This window comes from Lutra lutra, chromosome 8 (genome assembly GCF_902655055.1).
Source record: "Lutra lutra chromosome 8, mLutLut1.2, whole genome shotgun sequence".
Taxonomy (NCBI): domain Eukaryota; kingdom Metazoa; phylum Chordata; class Mammalia; order Carnivora; family Mustelidae; genus Lutra; species Lutra lutra.
In genome coordinates, this window is record NC_062285.1 from 50286568 (window position 1) to 50305810 (window position 19243).

The window sequence follows — 19243 nt, forward strand, 5'->3', positions numbered from 1 at the left end:
GGGTTTTTGCTTTCTCTACAACCAAAGTTCAGTAATAAACAAACCCCTCTTAATCCCGATCCAGACGTGGATGCGTAAGGAGCCCACTAAATCGTGCTGTCTCCCCAAGCACTCTGGAGGCAGAGATAGGGGAGACACACAGGGATTTCCCCGATCGCCACCCCCTTCCCCTTCTCAGCAGGTTCCGCTCCCCACCCCACCCCACCCCCACCCTGGTCCACAGAACAGAGCGGGTGTGGCAGAGAGTTGCATATTTTATTTTATTTTTATTAAATTAAAAGCTACAGTCTGGCGGCGATTCCAGAACAGGGTAAGGAGGCTCCTTATAGGGGGCAGAGAAGAGCGGGAGACAGACGGACAGAGGGAGACACAGGAGAGAAAGGACAAAGTTAAGGTAGAAGGGGGACTGTTTCTGAAGAACACACAAGGCCGGCTTCTTGGGGGCACACCTCGGCCCCATTCCTCCTCCCCTACAGCTAAGTTCAGCAGTAGAGCAGTCTGTGGGGGCAGGGGCTCAAGAGACCCTCCTTCCCCACCCAGGTCCTTTCTCAGCTTAGTCACTGGAGCACAGCACATACCAGAAAAAGCCAAGGGCAATGGAGGGGGTAGGGAAATTGGGAGTATGTACAGGGGGAGGAGGGGAGAAGAGCCTGGGAGATCCCTCCGCCAGAAGGGAGTGGCTCACTGCACTGAAGCACTTGGCCTGTGGGGGACAGGGGAAGGGATTGCCCCCTCCCTCTCTGAACTCCTTCCCCAAGTCAGACTGATCCCCTGTTTGTGTGGTGTGGGGGGCAGAGGGAGAGAGGAGAACAGAGGCTTCCGCTGGGTCCTATGGAGAAAGACAAGGGCTTGGCAAAGGGGATGTCCTTCAGTCATCTGTGATACCCTTGGCTCTCAGCTCTTCTTGTACCCGGGTCAGGTAGGTGGGGTCCGGGTACCCAAACCTGGGAGCAAAAAGGAATGAAGGATTAGCTGTTGCAGCTTACTCCTATTAGCCTCAAGCTCACCCTCATTCTGGGTGCCCCATTCCAGCCCCTCCTCACCGCCCCTAAGAATATCCAAACGGGAGATAACTTAGCCCAGTTCTCCTTATTTTTGTAGGTTAAGCTGGGCATACTGGACCAGGCTGAATGTAGAGAAACTGGGATGGAAGAGGCGGTTGAATAGTTTGGGGGTGGTCCTCTGCAGTGAGGAAGTTCCCACAGAGAGAGGGGAATACTGGAAATGGAGAGAAGGGGAGGGGCCAAGGGAAAGGAAATGAAGGAGGGTCGCACAGCTGGGGTCCCCCTGTGCAGCTGGTCTTGTGGTGGATGTCGTTCCAGGTGATGACATTCGGTCTCCCTGTGGTCATGGACGTGCCGATAGTGAAGGTGAGACGCTGGTCAAATGCTTTGCGGAACAGGGTCAGCACCTTGTTGCCCTCAGGGCAGTCCGGGAGGTAGGCCACCCTTGTGGTGCCAGGATACCGAACTCCTGGGTTTGGATGTTCAGCCTGGGAGGAGGGGGAAGCAGAGAGGACAGTGAGCAGCTGGGCATCTGAAGGCCCATGATGCCCGTGGAGGGTCCCGCTGGCCAGTTGTCTGTCTGCGCATCCCTCGAGGATGCTGATGGGGCAGCAACAGGCTGACGGCCTCTCAAGGAAGGAGAGGCTTCTTTGAAGGGTTTGGACAGCAGGAGCCTGCTTTTGGACAAAATCCTTACAGTTAAAGAAGTTTTTTCTGCTGCCTCAATCCTTCAAGCCTCAATGCAGCAGCGAATGGATTCTTAAAAGTGATGGAAAGTAGCTGGTCCTTACTCACCAGATAACTCAGCAGAAACGTGAAGACTGAGAATAATCTATCTTCCAGCCTTCCCTTCTCCACCTGAAAACGCTCCCAGTGTTTCTCGGCCTGCCTAACCTGTTCCACTTTCCCATTACTCTTCTTCAGAGCTTCCCCGGCCCTCTGCAAACCAGGACCGAAAATTACTCTTGCTTCGTTGATCAGGAAGACACTGGATAGGCCCCTGACCTCTCCTGTTTTAACCTTCCACTGTCATCAAGGTTTTCCTCTCATCAATCTGGACCGAAGTAACACTCAGTGCTCTGTGAGGAGGGTCGGATTCCTTCCTGCTGTGCCTGCCTGCGCCGAGCCACCCCCTCCACAGACCTCACCGCCGCCGAGAATAGTATGTATACGGAAATAGTATGCAATTCCTTTCTCTCACACCTGATTTTCCCGTGTGCCTTGGAGTCGTGGGACAGAAAAGCTGGGCCTGAAGGGGACCTCCTAGCTCGGGGGCCCTGAGTGGGAGGGCATACTGGGAACCAGCAAGACTCCCTCGTGTCTAACAAACACACTCCCGTTCACCCAGTTTCCCTAGGTCGGAGAACACACTCGGGGCAGGGCGGGGGTGGGGGGGCCAAAGTGGAGGAAACCAGAGGGCAAAGGCAGGCCGTAGGTCTTCTTACCCCCTGGACACCGGGCGGGAAGACGTACTGGATGACGATGGTGCCGTACTTCTCATAGCTGGGCAGCAGGAGCGTGGCGTCCTTAGAGACCAGCATCCGCCCATTCTGCGGCTGGTTGCCCACCAGCTGCCCATAGAAGCGGCCACACATGGGACAGGCCTTTTTCACCTGCAGGGCCCGGGTGATGCAGCCCTCACAGAATGAGTGCCGGCACTTCTCCAATGTCTTGGCGTTCTGGATCTCCCCCAGACAGATGGGGCAGGTGCTCTCCTGTTCTTCAGCCTCCTCCCGAAGGCGGGGAGGAAGGGGAGGAGGGAGGGGAGGAGGAGGGGGAGGAAGCCCCCGAGCCCCCGGGGGCAGAAGGGGGGCTGCTCGCAGAGGGGGAGGGGGGGGCCCTGGGCGGTGCAACTCAGGGTGCTCCCCGCCACCCCCCAAAGCCAGGCAGCCCATAAGCTCGCCCTGCCTCTGGGCTTTCTTCAGCTCTTTCTCGGCCTCTTTTAGCAGCCCCTTGAGAGCCTTCCGGGCCAGGTAGAGCCCATTGGGAGGGGCCGGGGGAGGGCCCTGCGGGGAAAGCTGGAGGACATAGATGTCAGAGGTCTCGCCATCTATGAGGATTGACACACGGTGCTCCTCCCGAAGCCGGGCCAGCCGGGCTGGGGTCTCCTTGCTCAGGAAGTCCCACACAGGCTTGGAGACGGTCACTTTGTTCTTGCAGGTGCCTCCACAGGCTGCCATTCTGGACAGGACGAACGACACTGCCCCCAGGGTGAAAGGGACTCAGGGTGGGGGGTCCCCATTTGACAAAATCAGTGCCTCCTACTTCAGGTTCCTTTCCAACCCTCTATTACCTCTACTATCTTCAAGTCCAACCCCCAACTCCTCCCCAAGCTCATTTTCTGTCTCCTCTTAGCTTTCAAAACCCAGCACCCACCGAAGAGCAAGAAAGTTTCTATAACTTTATTACTATCATCATCTGAGCCAAGCACCAGTCTTGGTTCTCTTTACACTCCTCCCAAGATCACAGAAACCATCCGGCCCTCCTCCCTCTGGGTGAAAACTGGCTTCTTTAAAGGGAAGGGAGAACTTTTGCTCACTTTGATCCTGAAGAGCTTAGAATTGGCATGCAGGCTCTCTCTCACTGTCCCTGCTCCCTACTTGTAGGTTGTGTGACCTGGTGGGTGGAAAGGAAAAGGAGGGAAAGTGAGAAACCTGTACCCCCTTCCCACATGCCCCAGCCCAGCAGCCCATGTAACAGAAGACTGGGAACCTGGGTGTAAGTTACTGGGAATGGGATTACTTGGCACATGGAATGGAGGAAACCAATTTAAAGGCGAAAGCTGAGTTTCCCTTGGGAGGCAGATACCTGGAAAGCCCATGGACAAGGAGAGCAGCAGAAATCCCTCTAGTTCCACACTCAGCTGACCAGGACTAGGGGGAAGGGGGGGAATAGAGAGTAGAGGCTCCTGATGAGAAATGTTACCATACCCCCCTCACCCCCACTCCACCAGCAGGCCAGAAACAAAACAAAAACTCCTCTTCCATTTCCTCTCCTCTTCTGGAGAACTGCCTCCCCAGCCTCTCCCAAGTTGCTAATGAGGGAACTTCAACATGCTAACTTTCCTCTTTTCTTCCCCAGCTCTGAGGCTCTCAAGAAAGCCTAGGGCACAGATAAGAGAAGTCAGGAAGGGAAAAGCCCACACAGATAGAGGTCTTTCTAGCCACCTCCCTCAGATCACATGAGTAAGACTGTTCCCTATGATCCCCAACTCCTCATCCTACCCCATATTCCCAAATAATTCAGCCCCTATTGCTAGGGAGCCTTCTTTGAGAGCTAACCCAGTCCCTTCTGCTGAAGTCTGTTTGGAATGCGAACAAAGTGGCCGCAGCCCCTAAATAACTTCCGGTCACCTTTTTAAACCCTGCCCGGGAGCAAGCAGTAAGCCTGTCAGCAAGTCAGTCTGCATTTAGGGAGGGGTGGGGCTCAGCAGGGGCTCAGCTGGAGGAGACTTCTGTTTCCCCTGAATCTTACCATGTTCAGCTATAGAGCTTTCCCTACAACACCTCCAAATGTAGCTCAAATAGAAAGAGGGGCCATTAGTGTGACCTCAATTCCTTGACTGATCCAAAGGGGAGCGGCTCTCTGTTTGTGCCTCCATCATAGTCCCCTCAAGGCCAGATGCACCTCTGGATTCAGAAAGTGAAACGAAATCCTAGAACCTCAGCTCATTCTGTCTATCCAAGGTGGAACACCCCCTCTCCATCAGAGGGAACCCAGGACCTAGATGTCCTTAGCCTCAAGTCCTCCTGGCACAGAAGAGGGAGGCGGGGCCACAGCTTATGCTGGGTCTCTGATTCCTCTGGGGCAACCCAGGCCGGACACGGGGCCAGTCCCTCCCTCCAGACAGAGGCCAGACGGGGGCAGCCGGTAAGGGCGAGGGCCTCTGGGGGCATCAACTGAGTCAGCCCCACCCATCCCCCATGACCTCCTGCAAGATCCAGAACCAATCCCCACCTCCCCCTCTCGCCGGAGCCCCCAGAGCCCCACCACTGGGTGGGGGTGCATGTCGGCCGATCGCGGTCCCCAGAACCCCCAAATGGAGGCCAAGGCAGGAGGGTGATAGGAAGAGAATCGCCCAGGCGTGGAGGGGGTCCCCGGCGCTGCGTGCAGGTAAGGAGGCGGAGGAGGGGGCGCAGGGGGGCAGGGAGGGCGCGCGAGGGGTACGAGCGGGGTCCTGGGGGCGCGCGGTGGGTGTGGGGGGCGCCGGGCTCACCTACCTCCCGTCAGCGCCGCCATTGCCGGTCACATGACTGAGGCTGTTGCTGGGATGACGGTCTGGGCCTTAGCAACAAGGGCGGGGGGGAGACCCCGAGAAGGTGGGGGGGCAGTTTGCAGAGGGGGTGCAGATTGAGAGAAAGGGTAGAAGAACGGCACCCGTTTGCCCCGTACAGGTGATAATCACCGTTTCCCTTGACCCCCTTCCATCCACGAGCCCCTGCCCTTCCGCCCCAAAACAAAAATGGAGGCGCCGTCCCAGTCTTTGGAGGGAGAGGGTGGCGTGTGGAACCGAGGGTAGGAGGTTAAATCTCTTAGAGACGCCACCCTTTTCGCTTCCCCCTCCCGGGAGGGGCCCTCTCCCTTTGCTTTTCCAGCCAGCTGCGTGGCAGCTTCTGCAAGCTGGTGGTGGATGGGTGGGCGAGGAGTGTCGGTTTAGATAGGTGGGGAAGGGGACAATTTTTTTTGTGATCCTTATGCTATTGCTAGAAGGACCTTTGAGGAATAATTTGGGATGGGAAGAATAGTCATAGTAAGAAAAACACTGGTTCTAAAAAATAAACATACCCCAGGACTAAACTATTTCAATCCCTTCCCTCCTTGCTTGCCTTTTCCTAGATTGTTACCTTCTGTGACCCCCACAACCCGCTCCCAGATGGGTGTTGGTAAGTGCCTCTGACTTCTGTTTCCACCAACAGGGATAGCCTCAGCACGCTATTGCAAAGTGCGAAGTGAATGCATCTTTCAAAAAACGCCTTGGGGTGGGGGCTGGGGGTATTAAGTCTATGGTTCCAATAGAGTTAAAAACTCAAATTAAAAGCGGCTCTGCACTGTTCTGCTTCCCACATCAGAGAAATCTCCGCCTCCAGTCCAATTCGCTTCCCTGGGGCCACATCAAGCCAGGTTTTTCCACCAGTCAGAAGACCTCCTCGGCCAAACAGTACTGGATCTCCCAGGCTGGCAACAACTTCTATTCATCCACCCCTTTCTCCGCTCCCCTCCCTCCAACTCTGGGCTGGAGGGTTGGTCTCTTTCTTTACTTTCTCAGGACCCTGCTGTACTCTTCCTGCTCTCCAGACAGAAGACATCTTTCCCAGGAAGCCTGGGGAAGCACCCAGTTCCTTCTTTTAGCTCCTGCCAGTGTGCTCTGAGAAGTTCAGTCACCTTTACAGGAATGGGTGTGTGACCAAGCCCAGAACCCTGGGGGAGAGGGGAGCATCACATCAGCTGTTCTCCATGGCCCCCCAACAGCTGAACTCCCACAAAACTGGGAGTAAGTTTTCCATTCCCATGCACACCCCTCACAACCTTTTAAGTTCACAGCTATCTATCTAGAAACCCACATTCTTAGTTAGGGGTCCAACATCTTAAAGGTCAGATCTGGTCTCCACACCCGTAAGCACAGGGTTCCTCAGAAAGGGGGTGGGGGGAGGCATGTCTGTGAAGGAAAGTGGATTCAATAACTTATTTCCTATATAGTGACAGCAGTGGGAGTAAATACACAAGATCTTTATTAATTAATAAAACAAAAAAGAGGAAAACAGAAGCAACAAAACGAAGACCATACTGCTCATGATACATCAGCCACATGGTCAGAAAACCAATTTCTAAAGAGCGACAGCTGCTGGTGTCATGGAGTTTTATTGCATTTAACAGGGGAAAGGTAGATGGTTGGAATGAAAAAGATGAGCAGGCCTCTGATAGGAAGATATTATAGGGGCTCTAATCCTTAACTGTGGACTCCTCTTGTTACTTCCTTTGGAGCAAAAGATGGGAGAGGAGAGAGGAATTCTCCTTTATGACTATATGACTTCTTGTGAGACAGATCAGTCCACCTAGATACAAAGAATCCTTGCATCCCCACAGGCCAGTTGCTAGTGCTCATCTTTATGTTAAAATAAAGTGTGGAAGCCATAGAGGGGATAGAGAGTAGCAAGAATGGTTGCTTTGGCCCCAAAGGCATCAGAGGATGGGGAGGACACTATCTGGGTCATCAGAGTCCTCTACATTCTGAGACTATCACATGGCACTTCAACTCTTTGGAGGGGGCTGGGTGATTGAGTTATGGCTCTGACTCCTCTCTGTGGGTGGAGAGTGAAGATGACAAAGTAGTCCATCTGTCCCCTGGGAGACACAGTTGCAGAGATGAGACAGAAAAGAACAGAATAACAAAATCCAACTAGAAAAAAAGGGTCTGCGAAGGGCCTGGGAAGGCAGTATGCTAGGTGCACACCTCCAAGAAGTAGAGGAGAGGAGGGTCCCACACTTAAGTCCTTCATCCTCTTGAGATGATTAGGAATGACCCAGGGAGAGAGATTCCCTTCCGCTGGGAATAAAACCACAGGGATGGCTAGACATGAAGAGAGGAAATTTAGCACTGTGATGGACCTTGTACCCTGGCCCATCATCCCAGCCTCCAAAACTGCCCACACCCCCACTGAAGGGTTTCAGCCCCAGGATGGGTATGAGGTCCTGGCAGAGAGCAGCAGCAGTCAAATGTCTTCACCCAGGCTTGAACACATTGGCCATCTCTGGGCTCCTGTGCCCAGTACGGGGGTGGGGGCTGAAAGGAGGGTGAGGGAAGAGACTGGAGAGTAGTCAATTCTTCACAGGCACCTGTTCCCATTCCCTGCATAATTTCAAGTGTCCTCCTGGGTCCCAGCTCTGTGAAGTGTCAGCCAGTTCGCCCCTCCCCACCCCAGTAGTGTGTAAGATGGGCCATATCCCATTACATGCGTGCATGCCAGCACCCACAGCTGTAGTATCTTGGAGGTCCTCTATCCCAGGGCCTACTGGGAAGGAAGCAGGCCACAGTGAGGTCTGTAAAGTTATCAGCAAAACTCAGGCCCTCCCAGTTCATCACACACAGCAGAGCGCATCTGGAGTAGCTGCCTGAGCCAGATCCATTCGTGCAGTCAGGTCCTGAAGACGGCAAGTAACCCCCTGCCCCTGTCTCCTCCTATGTTCTAGAAGCAACAGGACATTTACAAAGATCAAGGCACTTGGGAGTGAGTCAATAGTAACACTCTAATGAAGCAAGGAGAAGGGTTGGAGGGGAGGGAGAAAAGGAAGAAAACCGTACAGGGGGAAACAGGATAATGTATTTCTGAGGGTCAAGAGAGCCTACTCGACAAGATGGAGTGATCTGGATGCAGGGAGCCTGTACCTGGGACTTTACAAAGGGGGAAAAGAAGTAGTAGTGGTCAGCATATCCACAATTCCCCCAAGGCTCTCAGAACCTTGCCACCTTGAACAGAAAGCAGCAGTCAGCACAGAGTCAGGCAGTCTCTTAAGCGAAGATGTTGGTAATAAAATCCAGGAATCGCTTAGCATACTGCTCAGGATGGACAGTGGAGATCTCTGCCCCAGCCTGTGAGAGGAGGTATGGAACACCATGTCAGATCACCCCTCCCCTCCCTGCCCCCCCATTCCACTACACACCACTTCCATACCCGGCCCTTCATGCTTTTGCCACCCCACTGCTCTGGCACAGAGGGCTCCCTGTTCCCCAAGAGTCAAAAGACAGGAAAGGAGAGGCTTTGGGGAACCCTCACCCCATGCTTGACAGTTTTGGCTGCATGAGCTGCTTTCTTCTTGGCATCATACTGTGTCAGGATGTCGATGAGGCCCATGAAATACACCTCCTTCTGGGGGGCCCCTGGGGACAGAAACGAGCAATGAAGAGCAAGTACAGTCCCAATTCCCTTTCCCCAAGAACCAGTCAGATCTGGTTTGAAAAGCTAACCAGACTCTCTCCCACCACCCTGATCTCAGTCCCCCACGGCCAACCCTCGCCCCCCACCAACACCATTAATATTCCCAGGATCTCTCTCACCCTCAGCACTCCGGATGGCGTAGACGTCAATGAAGGACTCAAACTCTCCAGGGCCCAGGGGCCGATGAGAATGGATGTAGCCGCCGATACCCTCAGGGGAGGTGCCATAGGAGCCCACCAGAGCGGGTGGTCCTGTCAGGCCACAGTCCCCATCCCCCTCCGACTCCTCCTCCCGCACAGGCCCCTCCTCCTCTGGGTCAGAGCCCCGAATGATGTCGTGGATGCCCAGCAGAAGGCTGTAGTCCATGATCTTCAGCTGCACTAGGAACTGAGACCCCACTGACAAATCAGATCCCTCAGACCTCCTTCCCCACTCCCAAGCACCACCCTACGCCTCCACTCCTGAGTTTCTGGGGCCCTCCTGGGGAAAGGAAGGATGAAATTGAGGGTTGGAAGGGAACCACTGTCCTTTAGTACATCGATGTCCTGGTATCTAAGGTCATCCTTTTAGCTGATTCTAGCCACTCCCTCCATGGGTCACCTCTAAGGGTTTTTCATGTCCCATACCCAACTCCCCTACCTGCAGAGAACCCAAAGAATAAAGGGAAGGGGAGCAGTTCCCTCAGACTAGGAATGGGGAGCAAAAGGAACACCCTGTTTCCCAAGCACTCTGATCATCACCTCCACATCTCTCTTTAGCTTCTCCAGAAATACTTTCTTCTCCTCTTCACCAATATAAACCTTCTGGTTCTTGTTAAGAAAATCCATATCCTTAAGGGTGGGCAGTTCTTTAACCTGAAAGTAAAGGGACATCTTAGGAACACATCCCTTTCCCCAAGGTCTCAGAGAACAATGCTCTCTCTGGGGCTCTATGCCTAACTCAGTAGCCTCAAGGGGTGAGAGCTCTTCCAGCCCCTCTCTACCTCCACACTGCCCCAGAGGCTGCTCTCAGCTCTAGCAGCTTCTCCAAACTCAGTCACTGCCATGGTACTCCACATCACATCCCACCACCTTCTGCTTATGGTCTTCAGTCAAGACCCCTCATGCTGACTTTTCTTTCTTTTTCTTAAGCAAAAGCAGCTGCTTGAATACAAGAACCCAGAATGGGAGCTAGAGGGTAAGCATTTCTCTCTTTTTTTTTTTTTTAAGATTTTATTTATTTATTTGACAGAGAGATCACAAGCAGGCAGAGAGGCAGGCAGAAAGAGAGGAGGAAGCAGGCTCCCCACAGACCAGAGAGCCCGATGTGGGGCTCGATCCCAGGACTCTGAGATCATGACCTGAGCCGAAGGCAGCGGCTTAACCCACTGAGCCACCCAGGCGCCCCAGCATTTCTCTCTTGAAGTCTGTCATCTTCAACCATCATCGAACCTTCCAGATGGGACAACCCACACCAGTGAGACAGCAGCTGACCCCTGGCTCAGCACCAGTCCACACCTCTCTTCCTTTCGGTGGTTTCAGATAAGAACAAATAGCTGGTGACCCCTACCTCTATCCTAAGGAGGTCCCTTCATCTGCCCGCCCTCACCCCTCACCCTATCACTTAATATCAGTATCACCTTTTCCTTATCGCTGGCTTCTCGGGATACTAGGGAGCCCTGTGGAGAGACCCAAAGACCAAGTCAGCACAAGTGGCTAAAAGAATAGTTAGGACCCAGCTCCAAAGATGAGTACTCAAACCCACAGTCTTCTTTCCTTTGAAATGAACTGTCTAAATGCCCTCCCAGGCCCTTCCCCACTCTTGGGCCAGCAGGAGCCTCTCCCTCAGCCCTAGCTGGCCTCTCCTTACCTTGAGGTCATACTTCCTATGCACAGGAAGACGGTGGCTAAACATGTTACGCATCACAAGCATGTAGCTGTCCTCATTGTCCACGCTGACCCGGTACATCCCCAGGAACTGGGGCAGCAGTGTGCTGCCGTGGCATTTCACAATGTACTGGGGTAGAAGGGAGGAAGGAATGCGGAGAAGCTGAGGCCTAAATGCTCCAACAGCCCAGGGAGGGGAATGCAAATACCACCATTCCAGGGTAGGCCAGACAACTTCAGGGAGAAAGGTTAGCAGGTCAAAAGTGGTGGGGGAAGGGGGACACCTGGGTGGCACAGTCGGTTGAGCATCTGATTCCTGGTTTCCACTTGGGTTATGATCTCAGGGTTGTGAGATCAAGCCCCGTAGAGGGTGGAATCCGCTTAGGATTCTTTCCCTCTTCCTCCCCCTCCCCTTCTGTCCCCCTGCAAATGCATCTCTGCATTCTTTCTCCCTCTCTCTTCCTCACATAAATAAATAAATAAATAAATAAATAAATAAATAAATAAATAAATAAAATCTTAAAAAAAAAAAAGTGGTGGGGACTTGTTAAAGAGGGCTGTTTCTAGGGGCGCCTGGGTGGCTCAGCGGGTTAAGCCGCTGCCTTCGGCTCAGGTCATGATCTCGGGGTCCTGGGATCGAGCCCCGCATCGGGCTCTCTGCTCGGCGGGGAGCCTGCTTCCTCCTCTCTCTCTGCCTGCCTCTCTGCCTGCTTGTGATCTCTGTCTGTCAAATAAATAAATAAATAAAATCTTAAAAAAAAAAAAAAAGAGGGCTGTTTCTAAACCCTCATCTCCTCTGATTTATTCCATCTGTATAAGGTCTCTCAATTTTAAAGTTTTTATTTGGAGGAGGCACAAGCATAAGGGGGGCGTGCAGAGGGAGAGGGATGAGCAGACTCCCTGATGAGTTCAGAGCCTGGCTCAATCCCAGGACCCTGAGATCAGGACCTGAGCTGAAATTAAGAATCCACTGCTCAGGGCGCCTGGGTGGCTCAGTGGGTTAAAGCCTCTGCCTTCGGCTCAGGTTATGATCCCACGGTCCTGGAAATCGAGCCCCGCATAGGGCTCTCTGCTCAGCAGGGAGCGTGCTTCCTCCTCTCTCTCTGCCTGCTTCTCTGCCTGCTTGTGATCTCTGTCTGTCAAATAAATAAATAAAATCTTTTTATTTTTTTATTTTTTTAAAAAGATTTTATTTATTTATTTGACAGACAGAGATCACAAGTAGGCAGAGAGGCAGGCAGAGAGCGAGGTGGAGGCAGGCTTCCTGCGGAGCAGAGAGCCCGACGCGGGGCTCGATCCCAGGACCCTGGGATTACGACCTGAGATGAAGGCAGAGGCTTAACCCACTGAGCCACCCAGGTGCCCCTAAATAAATAAAATCTTAAAAAAAAAAAATCCACTGCTCAACTGAGCCCCCCAGGCACCCCTAGACCCTCTTTAAGTGGTCACAGAACCGGGGTTAGAAATTACATCTGCTTACCAATGAAATGATTTTACCTAGACTAATGTTTCCTGGCAGGCTAGATTCCTATAGTAAAAATGTTTGCATGATGGCTCATAATTTGGATTCTTAAAAAACGATTCCTCTTTCAATGCAGCTGTCTCAGTATTGCTGCCTACTTCTCTCCAGAGCCAGCCTTCTCAGGAAAGTAGTCAATCCACTTCCTCTCCTTCACACCTCAAACCAGTGAAATCAGATTCAGACCCTTATTTTTCCTTTGAAATCTATATCTCCCTTCCTTAAATCCCTCAGTCACCAAATCCTATGGGCATTCATTATAGTTATTGTCGTATTTCAACTTGGGGGCACTTGATAGTCCCGACCAGTCTCTCTCTAGAACTCTCTTCACCCTGAGCTCCCACTATTCCACTCTTCCAATTCTCCTCCCTTCTCTCCCCATATCCCACACAGAACAAAGAAGGGCATCCAGTGACTCCGTCTCCTTTATGGGCTCTCCTCTCTCCTTGCTTTTTTCATTTCTTCTTCGCATACTTCCCACCAATAATCTAGTCTATATTTCTGGTTTTAATCACTATCTATTCACCTGTGACTCTCAAACCTACACATCTACTTGCCTGAACTCCATTCCCCAACCACTTATGGGACATCTGTATCTGGAGGAACTGCAGAAACCCCAAGTTCAACGTATGTAAATTACAACTACCTTCTCCCCAAACTGGTTTCTTTTTCTGCTTCCCCAATGTTCATGAATGGACACCCAGTTATTCCAAAGCAGGAATCTAGAAGTGCCTTGGCCTCAACTCGCTGAGTCTCCCACAGGTCTTCCTCTGCATCTCGGCCACCAGGGCTCCTCCAGCCTTGGTCCTTGCTCACCGAGACTGTTCTCCTTCCCTCCTACCTGCTCACTCTTCACTCCTGGGAGTTCCCTCTCCAGCCCAATCTCGAAAATGCAGCCGTGGGGCTATTTCTAAATAACATACCTCTCTCACAGCTCTGTGCCTTTACAAGCTTTCCTTTGCCTAGAATGCTGTCTTCCACCTTGCCTAAGGAGTCCATACCAGTCTTTCAAGCATCAATTCCTATGATACCCTTTCTATAAATCTCTCAATTTGTAAGAAAAAATAACAACAACAACAACAACTCTCCATGAACCTCCCAGTGCACCTCTTTCCCAGGTAAGTTAGGACGCTCTTCCCCTGCACCCCCACAGGGCTCCGTCCACGCCCCTGCTACTACACACACCCTGCTGTGTGCTAATGCTGCTCTCCTACCCTCTGCCATTGGACCAAGAGATCCTCCAGAGCCTCTTCCTCATCCACCTCTTTCTCTGCTGCCTAATGGAGGGCCTACTGGTAATGGACATTCAGTGTTTGTTGAATAAACCAGTCATTTTTCAAGTCATTTTCGAGTCTCATTTATTCCTGGCTCATTGACCTTGGGGAGATATATTTTTTTAGTAGGAAGATATTCAGGTTGTGTTTTTCTCACCAAAATATTCCAGAAACTCCACATTCCAAGTTAATCTGATCAGGCAGAAGAGCCTCCCTGACCCCACTTTGGACTGGATATGATCATGGCTTCTCCCCCCGGTTTATCCCCAGTTGTGCACTTATCCCGATTTCCTCCTCAAAACCACATTTGCTCCTGACAGATTATTTGGTGTTAACACTTCACCTAATTCTGGTTCACTCTATAGTTCATACTTTACACGTGCCCTTTATGTAACAACCCACAGCAGTTCTAGATTGTAAATACCAAATGAGAAGGAACACTAACTTATCCCATTTAGTCAGACACAAAGAGGTATACAGAGGTTTTTTCTGAAATTCTTAGTTTTCAAAAACATGATGTCAAGTGCTTCTTGGGCAGCAAAATGGGTTGTAGGGAGAAGAGAGAGGAAGTTTCCTGACGTACTCTAGCGGCTAAGCTATGAATAGAGAGGAGAGGGCAAGAGTGAAGCTGGAGAGCCGCCTGACCTGGTGGTAGTTGGAGAGGTTGCTATGCATGTCAGCAATGTCCTCACTGGATACTTCTTTGATGACCAGAGTTCGATCGTAGGAGATAAGGAAGCGACCATCACTGCCTTCACTTTCACTCGGGGGACTTCGGGTGAGGGACACCTGCAACACAGGCCAGAGGCTCTTTTCCTCTTTGTATGGAGATGCAAGTCATAGGATAATGGCCAAGTGACTGTGTCTGAAAGTGGATAAAACCCTTGCATAAAAGATTGAGCAAGGGTTCTTCATCTGGACTGAATGAAAGTGAAAGCAAAAATTTTAATGTAGCTACATGTTTCCCCAAGGACAGGGTTAATAGCTTTCATCCGATTTTTGGAGATGCCTGTGACCACAAACAGGTAAAGAATCAGACTCGCCAAAGCTCTCATTTCTCCAAACATGACTGGCCCAAGGATTCCCCAGCCGTCAGAGAGAAAGGACTCCCCTCACCCAAAAAGGACTCTCACCAGGTAGTCCTGGTCATCAATGCCAAATCGATCACGGAGGTTCCTGAAGACCTGGGGGCAATACTCCTTAAACTTGAAATGACTAGGCAGATTTTCTCTGAAATAGGGGTTTTCAAGGCAAGAAGACAAAGTAACAATATTACATTTATGTAGGGCTTGACAGTTTACAGAGCACTTTCACACATTTACCTTATTTGATTCTCATAAAACTCTTGTGAAGTCCTTTAAAGGTATATTATTCCCATTTTACAGTAAGGGAGACTGGGGCTCAGGGTGGCTGAGTGACCTGCTTCAAACACACAGATGGTAAGTAGCTTAAGTAGGACCAGGATTTAATGCCCGTTAAGCAACACTGTTTCCCAAATCTGAGGCAAGTTCGAGACATCCTAAAATCAGCAATAGGTGCCACTGTTTTGAATGGCATCTTCTGATACCAGAAGCACCTAGGAGACTCAGATATTTCTTTCAGGGACTCTCTATCAGACACTAATGGTAAGGCCATATAAATGTACTTACTCTGTGGTATTGCCAGGCTAGATGAGAAACAAACTATTACAAATATATGAAGGTGTACAGAGCACGGTAAGTTATTTTAATGGTTTCTTTGGATGGTGCTGAATTTCTGCACCAGGAACGGGGTTAGAACACACAACTTGTAAATTGTCTTCCATATCTAAAACCTTCAATTCACTGAATCTTAACTCTTAAAATTATGTATTACTTTCTTCTAGGAAGGTTGACAGGAGAAGAGCAGGGATCTCCACATACCTGTGGAAAAGGTGATTGTTGACCTTGATCTTGGAGCTAGCCTTAAAGTCGTCTGGCAGCAGCATCACGGGGGGAGGCACCTGGCTGAGCTCATTGATCTGATAAGCCAAAACAAGAATAGGGAGCTGAGGAGGGATGTAGAGAGCTACTTCTACACTGTGTCGGGTAAGAGTCAGAGAACGGCAACGCAAATCTCATTCCTTTAAGAACACCGTTATGCATCTACTTGCCAAGGGTGAGAGAATGGGTCAGACCTCTTCTGCTGCCCAGCAAGGACTGAAGTAAGCAGCCCCCACACACAGCCCCTCACACTCCACCCCCGTGGAACTTCATGCTCGCAACAGTCACTTTATATTAGGCAAACCCTGTGAGCAGCTCAGGGCTATTTTTAAAGCTGTGAGAAGTTCTAAAGAAAAAAAATATCTTCAGCAGACTCAAAACACTCAAGACAAGCAGTTCCATGCTCCATGAAAAACAAAACAAGAGACTTTTTTTTTTTTTTTAAAGTAGACAAGAGAGTTAATGGGACTCTGAGGAGTCCACAGCAAGAATGAGATGTCCATGGGGCGCCTGGGTGGCTCAGTGGGTTAAAGCCTCTGCCTTCGGCTCGGGTCATGATCCCAGGTTCTTGGGATCGAGCCCCACATCGGGCTCTCTGCTCAACAGGGAGCCTGCTTCCCCCTCTCTCTGTCTCTGCCTGCCTCTCTGCCTACTTGTGATCTCTGTCTATGAAATAAATAAATAAAATCTTAAAAAAAAAAAAAAAAAAGAATGAGATGTCCACATCCTACAGGAGGCGTCTCCTTACAAACAGGACCAGGCCTTCCAGACCACCCTGACCCAGGTCTCTCGAGAAGGTCCCCACCTGCCTGGGTGTAAAGTAAAAGAAGAGCAGCTGATTTCAAAGGGAATGCAGGCAGGTAGGCAGAGGATATGAGCTCATTAGCTATCTGTTCCTGAAGTCAAGCCAACCCACGGCCCAAAGGGTGCAACTTGCTCTGCTTGGCCCCCCCAGAATCAGCCATCTGCTAATTCTGGGTAGCAAGGGAGTTCCTGTATGAAGAAATCCTGAAGAGATGTGTTTTCTCCTCAGCGTTGTCACAGTACTGCTCACCCACCTCTAACAGCACACTTATCATATGACTAATGGCTAGTTTATGTAAGTTCCCCATCCACACTGTGAGCTCTTCCGTGGCAAGGACCAGTTGTAGCTGTCTGTGTCTCTCAGGTTCATAGCTAGCATTCAGAACAAGGGGTCCTGAGGTGTTTCTTAACTGAATAAATGGATGCCTTCCCTATCTTTACTTGATCATTTGACAGAGGTTATGAAGTGCAGTTTAACCTAAATCCCACAGATTGCAGTGAAATTGTGCTCCTCTCACTCTCAGTAAAAAAGGAGGACAGAACATATTCCTCCAGGAAAAAAAAAAAAAAGTCACTTGAGATTCCCAGCCTACAATTCAGCTATAGTTCTTCATGCCCCCTCCTCGCCACCTGCTGTTAAGTGGGCTGAATCATCACTAAGACATATGTTCAAGGAATTCTCCATTCTAGACACTTGAAGTAAATGTGGGTTGGCTGCAGGGTGGGGTGTTGGAGCTAAAGTATATATACCTAGGGAAGCTGAGGCAGCTCTCATGTGTAACTTCCTCAACCCTCACCAAAGAAAAATCCTCCCTGTTCAGCTTCCCAAAGGGATGGATGGGTCACCTGGAAAGTTGACATGAGAGGCAGCTCTACCTCCATCGGCGTTGTCCATACCAAGTGCCTTAGCATGGATACTCTGGAAGCGGTCCACAGAACCACAAATACAAATACAGACCCTCCCTGCAACTCCATTCTAAACCATATATTAAGGGGACAAAAAATTGTATTCTTCCTCATCCTCGTCCATCTCTACAACCCTGCCATGACTGTAACCATTCAAGGAAACTGATTTATAAAATATTGCCTGTTACATTCACGGTCACTGCAACCCTGCCACTCCAAATCTGAGGATAGAGGAGCAATGGCTGTGCTTCCTTCACCTGAGTGAAGGAAAAGAGATGCACTGGCTTCTTTGGCCTCCTCCTGATTCCCAGGTGATACCCTCATTTCTAAAGTTCACCATCAATAGTGTCCCCAGGACCAGAGCCGCTCAGCTATCTATTCGGTTAAAGATGACCCCCACCACCGCACACACCCCAAACACCATCACTCCAGCCAGCAATGGGAATGCAGTTAAGACCAAAGGCATATACCATACATAAGTCTTAATGAGGTTCAGGGAGGATGGCTTCTCTGAAATGCTGTACCTCTGGAAGGGAAAGGAAGGAACAAGCAGGATTAGAAGGTCCAGGAAAGCCTGGAGCTTCCCCCAAAGCCAAGGTTCCAAAATCAAGGACAGCTGCTAGAAAGAAAAGTGAACTATCCCCCTCATTCAACTACCATTTCTGCTCCCCTCCCCTTCCCACACATAAACTCTCACCGGAGACCTCACCACCACTAACCCCTTAGAGCCACTCCCCGCAATGTCCTTCCAAGCGAAGCCGGGTCCGGCCAGTCTCCGTGGCCTGCGGCAGAGGCTGGACCTGGCAGGAAGGAGGCAGCGAGCTGGGTATCAGGTGGAGAAGGAGGAACTAGAGGGGTGGAAGAGAGAGCGGAGGGGGAAACAAAAGTCTACACTTCAAAAAAGAAACAACAACAACGTCTAGAGCGAGAAGATACGCTGGGAACACTGGAGGTTTGGTGGTCAGGGACCAGGACAGCCGCGGGGGGGAAAGTGGCAGCGCGAGGGGCTCCGGACGCGGGAGCCTGGAAACAGGGACGCCCGGAGGGGCAAGAGCAGCGCCCAGCGGAGCAAGAGCAAGTTCAGACAGGGCTTCTGGGGAGGCTAGTGCCCGGTCTCACCGAGTGGGCTACGCCCCACAGGAACACGCCCACCAGCGGGTCGGCCGCCCGGAACACCTTCACCTTCTGCTGCACGAAATGCTTCTTCTTGGTTTTGGAGGCGAAGCCGAAACCCGGGCCCGGGGCCGCTGTCGCCGCCGGTACGGTGGCCGGCGGGACAGAGGAAGACGCCATAGTCTCCCTCTCCCGTGCACCCGACGGAGTGGAAGCCGGAGCCTGCGGCGAAGCAGGCTCCCGACCCCGGAAGCGGTGCTCACCTGGGCCGCCGTCACGTGACCGGAGGCTGGCCCGCAGGCGCGCGGCGGGGCGGGGCGGGGCTGGCTCCGCCTCCTGGCGCCCGCCCGCCCCAACGCCCGCGCGGTGGGTGGGCTCACCTGGCGCTGGGGCGGGCGCAAGCGAGCGGCGTTCCCTGCGGGTTGCGGGCGGTCTGCCCGGCAGGGACCTGCCACCGCGGCGGTGGGGGTGCGGCCTGGGCTGGCCTAGTTCACTCCCACGTCGGCGGCTCGTTTGCGGCAAAGTCGTTGCCTTCCGGTTTTGCCCGGTTTCTAGGAGTAACCTCTCGCCTGAGGCTCACCCAAAAGTATTTCTTTACCAAGTAGGAGATCCCCTGAGTGGTTTCAGTGGATTAAATGGGCTTTTACAAGGACCACTCAGGCATCATTCTTCTGGAGGGTGACTGGAGTATTCCAAAAGTGTAGGCATGAGGTGGTGAACTAAATCAGTGGCTGTTGGGATGGACAGAAGGGAATGGCATCTAAAGTTAGGGTTTGATGTCATTTTGGAAAATTCTTCATGGATGTGCGACTTGAGGGAAAGGGAGACCTTGGGATTGAATCCCAGGCTTTTGGCTAAGGTGA

At 51.6% G+C, this 19243-nt stretch overlaps 2 protein-coding genes and 1 long non-coding RNA gene across 9 annotated transcripts; 1 reads left to right on the forward strand and 2 right to left on the reverse strand.

The window, feature by feature from the left end:
* Positions 1–242: 242 nt before the first annotated feature.
* Positions 243–5795, reverse strand: DTX3 (deltex E3 ubiquitin ligase 3). 7 transcript variants are annotated; one of them, XM_047739850.1, is made up of 6 exons: positions 5225–5789; positions 3813–3877; positions 3544–3620; positions 2450–3185; positions 1275–1492; positions 243–944 (listed from the first exon to the last, which is right to left on the reverse strand). In XM_047739850.1, the coding sequence occupies exons 3-6, from the start codon at positions 3570–3572 to the stop codon at positions 869–871; spliced, it is 1059 nt and encodes a 352-aa protein (XP_047595806.1). In that variant the 5' UTR covers positions 3573–3620; positions 3813–3877; positions 5225–5789; the 3' UTR covers positions 243–868. The 7 variants fall into 7 exon arrangements, with proteins under 7 accessions (XP_047595806.1, XP_047595807.1, XP_047595801.1 ...); XM_047739851.1 differs by having other exon boundaries at positions 2450–3204; positions 5225–5786; XM_047739845.1 differs by having other exon boundaries at positions 243–1492; positions 5225–5794.
* On the forward strand, positions 4695–7124 carry LOC125106167 (uncharacterized). The gene is made up of 3 exons (XR_007129253.1): positions 4695–5117; positions 5841–5887; positions 6074–7124. It is a non-coding gene; the product is annotated as an uncharacterized LOC125106167 (long non-coding RNA).
* PIP4K2C (phosphatidylinositol-5-phosphate 4-kinase type 2 gamma) lies at positions 6711–18670 on the reverse strand. Its single transcript, XM_047739843.1, has 10 exons — positions 18387–18670; positions 15498–15595; positions 14730–14826; positions 14242–14385; positions 10787–10933; positions 10557–10595; positions 9679–9792; positions 9058–9325; positions 8777–8880; positions 6711–8592 (listed from the first exon to the last, which is right to left on the reverse strand). The coding sequence occupies exons 1-10, from the start codon at positions 18558–18560 to the stop codon at positions 8512–8514; spliced, it is 1266 nt and encodes a 421-aa protein (XP_047595799.1). The 5' UTR covers positions 18561–18670; the 3' UTR covers positions 6711–8511.
* Between the last annotated feature and the right edge of the window lie 573 nt (positions 18671–19243).